The sequence below is a fragment of the Solanum dulcamara genome, chromosome 9, assembly GCF_947179165.1.
Source record: "Solanum dulcamara chromosome 9, daSolDulc1.2, whole genome shotgun sequence".
NCBI classification, from domain to species: domain Eukaryota; kingdom Viridiplantae; phylum Streptophyta; class Magnoliopsida; order Solanales; family Solanaceae; genus Solanum; species Solanum dulcamara.
Window position 1 is genome coordinate 15,695,808 of NC_077245.1, and position 10,744 is coordinate 15,706,551.

General features: G+C 35.7%; 1 protein-coding gene across 1 annotated transcript; it reads right to left on the bottom strand.

Moving 5' to 3' along the window:
• Positions 1 to 847: 847 nt before the first annotated feature.
• On the bottom strand, positions 848 to 2,953 carry LOC129904712 (pentatricopeptide repeat-containing protein At2g36730). The gene has a single exon (XM_055980292.1). The coding sequence runs from the start codon at positions 2,501 to 2,503 to the stop codon at positions 1,112 to 1,114; it is 1,392 nt and encodes a 463-aa protein (XP_055836267.1). The 5' UTR covers positions 2,504 to 2,953; the 3' UTR covers positions 848 to 1,111.
• Between the last annotated feature and the right edge of the window lie 7,791 nt (positions 2,954 to 10,744).

Genomic DNA, 10,744 nt, shown 5'->3' on the forward strand with positions numbered 1-10,744 from the left:
TTAAAAAGCAATTGAAGACAATTATTTTAATTTAAGGAAATATTGAAGCTAAAAGGAAAAATAGAACAATTAAAAAAAAAAAAAATTCTCCACCCCCAATTCTTCTTCTTCTTCCTCATAATTTCTGCCCAACCCCCACCACCAACACACACTTGTTCTATCTCTTCTCATACTCTTACACACAATTCTTTCCCTCTCTCTCTTCCCATATTCTTTCTATCATTTGAGAGTTTTAGTATGATTGAGAAAAATGATATTTATTTTGAATTGGGTAAAAGAAAAAGGGCAAAAAAAGGGAGATTCTTGATTGTGAAATAGAGCCGGATTTTAGATGAATTTTTGAAATACATATGTTTGATACTTTCAAAATTGAACGCAATTTTATATAGCGCATTTTTGATGAATTTTTCTATAGTGATCATCTTCTTTTCTTTCTCACCCTCCATTTTAGTCACTTTATCACCACCATTAAATAACAAAATTTATAATAAAATACCATAACAAAGCTTTACTTGTCTCTAATTTCTCTTCAACACAGAAAATTTACAAGGGAAGAAAAAAACAAAGAAGATAAGATAAGATCTAAATAGAAAAATAGATGAAGGATCAGGGAAGAGAAGAAAAATTGGAAAGAAATCGAGAAAAAAGGGCTTTGGAGATGAGTTTGAAATTTCTTTAAAAAAATATATTATTTGTAATAAAAAAAATGTGGCAATTTATATCTGATGTGGATAGTGATGTGTTATCCACATCAGCGCGATTGAGAGACACACATGATCAGAGGGGTTTAAAATACCGTGTTTTAATAACTTTAAGTGTTCACTTGACAATCGTGAGTAGAAGGGTCTGGGTGACAAACAAAGCCAAGTACAGAAGTCTTCGAGGTCATTCCGCCTTTATTCAATTTCAGTTTGATAGCATAGAACACATAGTGTGTGTCATATGGTTGCTTAAGTATCTCACAATTGAACTAGAGGAAAACACGAAATTTTCCTATGGAATCTCATTATGATGACAGACACTTAGCAACATCTGCACGTTGGTAAGTGTGCTGTGAACAGTGTTTAGGAACAAGAAAACTTGCTACTACTTAGCAACTTGATAAGAATCTCTATGGATTCTGAAAAACTGATATACAGCTTTCTCCAGCAATCTTCTTAAGTCGTCTCTCTTTCATACCTCTTCTCAATTTTGCTGCTTTCTCCCATAATCCAATTTCAGCATACTTATTTGCTACCATGACCAAATTCCCACTCCTTTTAGGCTCCAATCCAAGCAACCTCCTTCTGACCTTCTCTCCCACTCCAGTATAGTCGCTAATATCATGAATGTGGCATGCACTAAGCAATGTCCTCCATATGACTGCATCAGCCTCAATGGGCATGCCAACTATGAATTTGTATGCTTCTTCTAGACGACCAGCACGACTCAAGATATCTACCATAGCACCATAATGTGCCATCATAGGCTTGATGCTATGGAGATTTTCCATCTCATGAAACAAACGATGGCCTTCTTCCACCATTCCAACATGGCTACAAGCACAAATCACACCAAGAAAGGACACGTAATTAGGCTTCACGGAACAATCCTTCATTTTCCAAAAGAGTTCCAAGGCTTGTGCAGCAAATCCATGCTGAGCTAATCCAAGAATCATCGCACTCCATGTCCATACATTTCTTTCACCGATCCTATCGAAGATCAAACGAGCATAATCAACTGCCCCGCATTTAGCATACATGTCAACGAGGGAAGTTCCCAATTGACAATTCACAAACATCCCTTGCTCAATCACTTGACAATGGATCCATTTCCCTAAACTCAAGTCACCCAACTCAGCACAAGCAGAAAGCAAAACCACCATGGTTGTCTCATCCGGTCGAATCACACATTTTCTCATCACACGAAAAATCTCAATCGCATCATAATACCAACAGCTTTCAACACAAGCTGAAATCATCGAATTCCAAGAAACAACAGTTCTAAGCGACATTACATCAAACATCTTGTATGCATCCACAATCTTCTTGCAAGACCCATAAAAATGAATCAAAGTGTTCTGGACATACACATTGTTACAAATACCAATCTTGATGACATCACAATGAATCTGTTTCCCTTCCTTCAAACCCAAAAAAGACGAACATGCCTTGAAGAGAAAAGGGTATGTGAATTCATCAGAAGCAACTCCAGAACGCCGCATTTCAACAAAAAACCGAATGGCTTCAGCATGTGAACACTTGTCGCCTGTAGCATAATTCCTAATGAGGATATTCCACCACGAATTAGACGAATTGTGTGATTGTTTGATTACAAGACCGGCGTAAGAAGACGAGTTTATGGGGGTATGAGAAGCCAAGAAGTTGACAATATTGAGGAGGATACAGTTTTGTTGAGATAGTCCGGAGATTATGATTTGAGTATGAATTTGGAAAACATGTTTCAGAGAAGAACAAGAGTTCAGAAGAGCCAGGAGTTGTTGGGTTTTGGAGGTAAAGCTCATGTCAGTTTAAGAAAATTTGCACGTCTTCATCAATTGTACAAGAGTTTTCCGGGCGTCGACGACCTGGTACTAACTTCATTCTATATATCTTGTTAAATTTCCGTAACTTATGTTCGCATTTGTTGTTCACAAGTTTAGCTGGACGTCCATAACTTGCATATTGAACTTCAGCCAATCTCACTTGCTCAAGAACTGCCTTCTGATAGACTAGCTTGATGCCTTTCACTTTCAGACAGTTCCTCGCGCGTGAAAGGATCCCCCATTCTCCAAGAATCTTATATGCCGATATAGCTGCAAAACTAGGAAATCGCGAGCAACTTAGACTTCACAGCTTTCATCCCAGTATCCAACGGATGCGAATTGCATCTCACTAATCGGTCAATGTCGAACCTTCTTCTCGACTCGTCGTGAGCACGAGAGGAATCTGGTAACAATGATCCGACGGAGCACTACGGCTCAACTGCTCTAAGTCAGCATGTAAACGACCATCTCTCCGCAGATAAAAGACTAGAGTAGGCCCCATAGAGATGTTGACATCCTGGTGAAAATTTCTTATTTTTTTTAAGAAATCTAAAATAAAACAAAAAAGAGATTTTGATACTATATTCATTCTATCTATCTTATTAAATTGTTCACAAGTTTAGCTGGATAGGTAAATAGTATATGTTGTGATGATCCGCCATATAAGTGCATGACACAAAGTTATCTATGTGGAACCTTACATAGGAAAATGTCTAGTACATAGTAAGGTTATAGACACATGTGGAGAATTCAAGACTTTAGAATTTCATGAATTTGCATGAAAAGTCCTTATAATTTTTAGTTGCGTAGAGTATTTTAGAAAGATGACTTATTTATAAATATAGAAAGACTTGTATAGAAATTATTATTTGCACTTTAACCCCTAGTGAGTAGTATAAATATAAGGAACCATTCATTTGTACACCAATCAAACAACAAGCAATCTTCCAAAGCAATATCAAAGCTTTCTTTATAAAATGTCTTTTGTCTTTCTTCTAATCTAGCGTTTCCTTAGTGATCCAGTCTAAATGGCTTACTTAAGCTTACAAGATCGTAAAATATTTTTGAATAAGTTGTCAAGTACCGCACGAAAGTCTTAATAGAAGTCTAAGTCCGTGACAATGTGCTCTTCAATTGTTCACAAAGTTTTGGTGGATGGACATATCTTATTTTGGTTGTTCAACCGTTCACATCTCTAATTTTCCTCGGATAATTTAAAGTATCTTGATGCATATGTATTTTCTCATTTATGGACAACCAATTTTGTTGCTAATCTCTAGGGGTGACAAATGGTTGGATTTGATCGAATTTGGATGAATTGAATATGAATTGAGTCAAAATAGATTGAATTACAATTCATCCATATAAAATATGGGTAAATATGGATTTGGTCAAATATGGTTCGGATAAAATGGTTCTAACCCACTTTAATCTCCTAAAGTCAAAAGACATTAAATCAAAACAAAATTGTTAATGCTCTAACCCACCCCTAAATTATTATTTTTTAAACAATTATTTTTTTTTATACAAAAACGAAATTTAATTTTTCTTCTACCCCGTAAATTCCACCCCCACCCACCATCCAATTTTTTCATCCACCCCTATCTCCATCACCCCTAATTTTTTTTTAAAATATCAATTTTTTTTTGCCTACCCAACCCCCTCTCACTCACCCCCGCTTGGACTACTTACCCTCACCCTCACCACAATTTTTTTTTAAAAAACTTAAAATAATTTCTAAAAAAAATAAATTCTTTTGACTCTCTCTCCATCCTACCCCCCATCGGACCTCCTACCCCCACCCCACCCCAAAATTTAAAAAAAACAATTTTTTTTAAAAAAATTAAAGTAAAGATAAATATATTTATTTGAGCAATAAATCAACTTGAAATACTTGAGATAATTTATCAAGAAAATATACTCTATTAAATGACTAAGTAAATGATTTTTAAATATGTTTAAAGAGAAGTAGTAGATCTAATGTATTTTAACTAAATTAAAGGCGATTAATACTTTGATTAAATAAGAAAAATCACTTGATCTATTTAGGGAAAAATCTATTTAGGGAAAGACACTCTAAACTCAATTGATTTGAAAGAACATCAATTTAAAAACCTTTAAGATAATTTGGAAGAAATTTATATTTGTTGAAATGTCTAAGTAAAAAAAAATACTTAAATGAGATCATTTTAAAGAATAAATTAACAAAAAAATGGTTTCTCTTTTAGGGGAGTTTAATTAAGTTAAATCAAACTAAATCAACTTCTATGCAAGTATAAATAAACGTAAATAAATAAATAAATTATTACAATCCGAATTAAATATAAATGAATAAAGTATGAAAATTTGACCCAACAATTAGTTTCTGTACGCCTCGACTAAGTTATTGGGCCACCTGCGTTTTGGGCCTTAAGCCCAATTCCACCATATATCGCGGATGTATATATACTGTATATAATACTATTTTCATGTATATCGGACTATATATACACCGTATACAATCTATTTTTAGCTCGAGCAACCTGTAAATTAGCATCCCTTTCCATTTGTTTTGAAGAGGATGACTCAAAAAAGAGGGTATTTGGGCCTCCGTGGTTCAACGTCGAAATGCAAATAATGGAGAAAGTCCATATTGGACTCGGATGATGGTTCATACAATAAACAAAAAAGATAAAATTAGTAAATGAATAGAGAGAAAGCAATTGAGATATGGTTCTTATTACTTGAATAAATGTTATTTAAATATCTCATTTTAAGTGCAATTACTAGGATCTAAAGAAAATCAATATGAAACTTGCATCTAAAGACGGGATACCTCATTAATTCTAATTAATCACGTGTTGTACTAAGAGACCAATTCATGCATAACATTTAATAATACAAATATGAGTTACTGTATATTAACAAACAAACACATAAACTTCACAGTAAATAAATAGGAACAACACAACTCATGATCAAATTACCACTAAATTCAACTTGGTATGGTGAGTATTTGAGGCATAATAATGAAATATCAAAACACACATATGTATATATGCATAACACTTAAAAGGATCACATATAAACATAATAAAGTAACATAGTGAAAGAAAAAAAAAAGGAACATAAAAATATATTTGAGTAAATAAAGGGCATGGAATTAATATATACATTATACTAACTCAAATTTTAAAGAAAAATTTTAATCAATTGAGCCATGAAAGTTCTAATTAACAAGTAACTTAAGCATATATTTATTATCTAAATGATGATAAAAGAAGAAATTGAAAACAGAAAAAGATATCGTTAAAGAAAACTACTTGGAAAAATAATGAATGAAACTAAGAGTTTTTCACATATTTGAGAAAAAATATCACTACACTTCAAGCAGGACAAGAAATTTCTATCATTATTCTAATTAATCCTAACACATGCTTACTAAAAAAAAAATTACAAATCAACTACATAGAAGACATGGAATAATTATTCATTAAATAAAATAAAGCCAAAAAAAGATTTTTACCTATTTTCGGGCAGCGATTGAGACAACGAATTTGAGGGCGACGAACTCCTTGAACCCACCAAGAAATGAGCGAAAGAACTAAAAAAATCAAAAATTTGAGACTAAAATTTTTTGTGTCTTTTTTTCCGTCTAATTTTTTTCGTTGTAGTATTATGTTCTTGCTTCTTTTTTTTTTTTGAATTTTTCTTGTATATTTTTAAATGTTGATGAATGTTGATTAATTCTCCCTCTTTTGTGATATTGTTGTTCTTCCTTTTTTTTTGAAGAAGGTATTTTTAAAAAAAGAGTAAGTTTGGTGGGAGTAATAATGAGGTTTTTGAATAATGATGAGTCTGGTGGGGTGAAAAAAGAAAAAGAAAAAAGGAAAGGAAAAGGGTGGGGGTAGGAGAATGATGATGTTTGAGAATTTTTTAAAAAAGGGTTTAAGTGGATTGGGAGGTGGAAAAGGAAAAAGAAGAAAGGGTGAGGTTAGTATTGTATAAGTATAATATATGTATTATAGTGAATTGGCGTTGGACCAAAATTATTATAAAAATTGGGCTTTAGGTGTATAGGTGTTCGAATGTTGTAGTAGTGTAGGTTGTTGTTATTATTGGGTTTGTAGAGAGTGGGATGACAATATTGGATTGAGATGACTTTGGGCCCGAATTTTAGGTTAAAAATATGATTTGAAATTTGGTTTAGGGTGGAGTGAAAAATGGTTAGATTTGTAAGAAAAATGGCCACACAAAAATTGATTTAATTTTTGAATTCAGCTAAAAATTAAATAAGATGAATCGATAATAATTAATTAACGAGCTTCTTAATTCTAGCCAAAATGAATTAATTTTCTTAGTTATAAACTAATTAATTCAAAAATATAAGCTACTAATTTATGAAACAATAAAATAAAATTATTATTATTATTATTATTATTGTTTTATCATTTTTGAATATTTATAGAAATTAATAATTATATAAAATTGCATATATATCATTAAAAATTATAAGAATGACAATTTTTTTTTAAATTTACACTTGAAAATATTTTGGTATTTTATAAAAGTAATTATTTCAGATTGTTTAAAATTGAAGAAGTTCAATAACTAATATACGTTTGTGGAAGATCAAAGTTGGGTGTCAACAAGTAATTGTCTAAGTGTTGTAAATTACGAGGCATTGATCTATTGTGTGATTGTGGAATATATGACAGCTTATGTGAATAGTTGTCCCATTTCACTCATTACTTGTACATATATTATATCTATAATGACTGCAGAATGATATAAGTGAGGTACTGAATATTGGAAACGAGGTTTCTACCAATTAAGGTGATTTGTCGAGGTTTTTTCCGGCGGTCGAGGTCTCTTCCGGAGGCTGAGTTCTTTTCCGGCAGTTATTGGCCGAGGTCTCTTCCAGCAGATATTGTCCGAGGTCATTTTCGAAAGATACATAGTCTATGTGAGGCCCCATGGGTTTCGATCTGAGGTGATCAGCGGATGTGTGTCATAGGACAGACATGCATTACGATATTTGACATTGCATTTGCATTTATTTGTTTATGTGATTGATCATGATCTGAGATTATATGTGTTTGTCTGAGTATAACACCCCCCCTTAGATGTCCACGTATAATGTGCCTCAATAAAAACTTTATAAGAAATAATTGTGACACCCCTCAAAATTTTTTCCCTAAGATTCGGACCTTTATTGTATTCGGATAGGATCGAACTCGAGTATTGTGGGGCATTTGCATGAGTAAGATGAGTCTTTGAGAAACTGAGCAGCGTTAGAGGTGATGTGGGGTCATGAAGGACCCCTAGGACCAAATCAATCCAAAAGATTCATCGTGGCTAAGTTTGAGGAGGAGTTCGCATGAGGGGTTGACTTCTAACGACCCTATCTTTTGATATATAATGATCTAGGTGGCCCACAACCTATTGAATTAATGGTCATCGAGTCTTCTTTCCAACGCCACCAAGAATGTACATTTTAGAGTTTGGAGTAAAAAGATATGATGATCCTAAGATGAACTAGCACATTAGAGATTTTCAGGCCTAGGTTGCAATTGCTGGAAAACTGGGCTTGGCGCCGCAGTGGCGCGACGCGCCACTATTGCGCTAGAAACATGCCTCAGTAGTTTGGTCTCTGGCGCGGCGCGCCACTAAAAGGTGTGCAGGGTTTTTCAAGCCAATTTCCAGAACCCAGGAAATATTGGCCTTGGCGCTGTAAGGGCGCGACGCGCCACTATCGTGCCAAGAATGTGCCTCAGTAGTTTGGTCCTTGGCGCGGCGCGCCACTACGAGATGTGCAAGCTTTAGGCGTAATCAGTCTGGCGCTGTAATGGCGTGACGTGCTACTATTGCGCCAGAAGCATTATTTCCTATTTTTCAGAACTTTTGAGAAGGGGTAATTTGGGAATTCCCCCAAATTATATATGTATCAGCCTTAGCACATTTTGGGATCATTTTCAATCCTCACTCTCTCTCTAAAAAAAATCCCTAGGAGTTCCTCTCTCTCTCTTCTTCTTCTTCTTCTTCTCCATTTCCAATAAGAGATTGTTCCAAGAACTTCAAGACTTCAAGCTTTCCATTGAAGACCCAACAACAAGGTTTCTTCAATAGTCTATTCTAAGGTATGTAAGGCTATCCAAAACATGGATTGAGTCCACCCATGTGCCCTACTCTTGCTTTGAGGTTAGATGTCCATGAAAATAGAGTTTCTTGGTATGGTTTATATTTGAATAAGTTTTGTCCCCTATTTATTTGATGCTATATGTGTTGATGTTGTTGAGCTAACAAGTTCCTAAGACCTTTATGTTAGTATGAGTTGATGGAGATGACTTGTTATTATGTTTTGTTGATCTCTTTAGCCATGTGATTATGTTGCTCAAGTCAATTTCCTTAAATGTGTTATTCTACTTGAATTGTTGAGCTAAAGTCATAGAGTTGTGATGAGTCTTGAGGAGATGTCATAAATGCTTACCTAAATGAGGCTTGATTGAGTTAATTGGAGGATGGAATTGACGAGTGGACGAGGTCCTAAATAGAACTTGCCATTATGACTTAATTGCGTTGAAATGAGAATAGAGTTGAGGAGTTGGCAATGTCCCACATGAAACTAGCCGTGAAGGCTTATTTGAGATGATTGGAGGGAGTCTTATGAGCATGGAGTCATGAGAGGAGTATCGAGCACCGAAGCGGGTAAGAGTATAGTCTATACTCGAACCCCAGAAACTACGCCGCCAACGTAGGTAGGGATAGAACCGTTAAAGTCGGATGCTTCCCATGGGATGGAACCGTTAAAGTTGGTTGTTTCCCATTTTATTGTCCTGAAATGATAGGACTTGACTAATCGATGGTATCCATGATTAGGGAGGAGTTCATGCCCTGGCAAGGTATGGACGGACGTGGAAACGACGTCTGATTGTTGTACTGTCACTGGCTCATAAGTGATGGTTGTCGGATAAGTGAAACTCCCATTTAGGTCTTGATAGTACTCCGAGTCAGTTGAGTTGAGTGGCATGAGATTTGGTCCGGTCTAAAACACTTCTTGTTAGACTTAGGACACTTGAGTGAGTTGTTATGTATATATATATGAGTTGAGATTCTGAGTTGATATCGATGCTTTCTTGATGCTTGTTTCCACCGGCCATTTTACATACTCGTATATTCCATGTACTGATGGCATTTGTCCTGCATCGTTTTATGATGCAGCGACAGGTACTAGAGATCATCAACCAGCGCTTTGTTGAAGTTCCACATACACTCCCAGCTAGTTGGTGAGTCCTCCTAGTTTCCGGAGGATGTTGAGCTTCCTTGTATAGTTTTGTTGTTGTTGTTTCCTTTATCTTGATTGTTGGTAGCCATGGGCTTGTCATTGACACCTTCCAGACTTTGATAGAGGCTTCATAGACTAGAGTGTGGGGAGGTTGGACTGTTATTTTAAAGAGTTCTATTATACTTATTTTGTGGAGTTAAACATGTTTGGCCTTCGGCCTCCATATTGTAAATAACATGTTATAATTGAGCCTTCCTTTGAGCGTATAGGACTGAATGACAGAATGATTGAGTTAGGTGGTTCGCTTGAAGGTCAGAAATGGCTTTCGAGTGCCAGTCACGTCTAGGTTACCCTCTCGGGGCGTGACAAACATGGTATCAGAGCACATAGTTCAAGTGTCCTAGGGAGTCTATGAAGCCGTGTCTAGTAGAGTCTTGCTTATAGGTGTGTTGTGCACCACACTTATAAGCAGGGGGCTATAGGACATTAGGAATTATTTCACTTCTTTCATACTCTGACTTCGTGTGATAGAGTTAAACTCTATAAAACTTCTTTCTAATTCGTGCGTTTGTACGTTACAGATAATGCCTCCTAAACGTATGGCTAGCCAGAGAAACGTTGACAACGCCGAGATGCCCCAATCCAAGGTACGCCCAGCAAGGGCTAGAGGCCAACCTGCGAGGTATGTGGAGGCAACCCAAGTGCCTACTACTCCGCCTGCACCCACATCAGAGGCAGAATTTCGAGGGGCGATTGCAATGCTCACGTAATTAATGGCTGCCCAAAATGGTAACCAGAGTTCGCTGACTCTTAGCTCTAGTCCCCAAGAGTCATCTGCTGCCACTAAAATTAGAGACTTTCTGAGGATGAATCTTCCAGCATTCACGGGTTCTAAGGTTGATGAAGACCCCCAAAACTTTATTGATGAGATGTGGAAAATTCTGAAAGCTATGCAT

What these genes read in the sequence shown, in the direction of transcription:
- LOC129904712 (XM_055980292.1), bottom strand. Translation starts at nt 2,503, where the DNA reads ATGAGCTTTACCTCCAAAACCCAACAACTCCTGGCTCTTCTGAACTCT.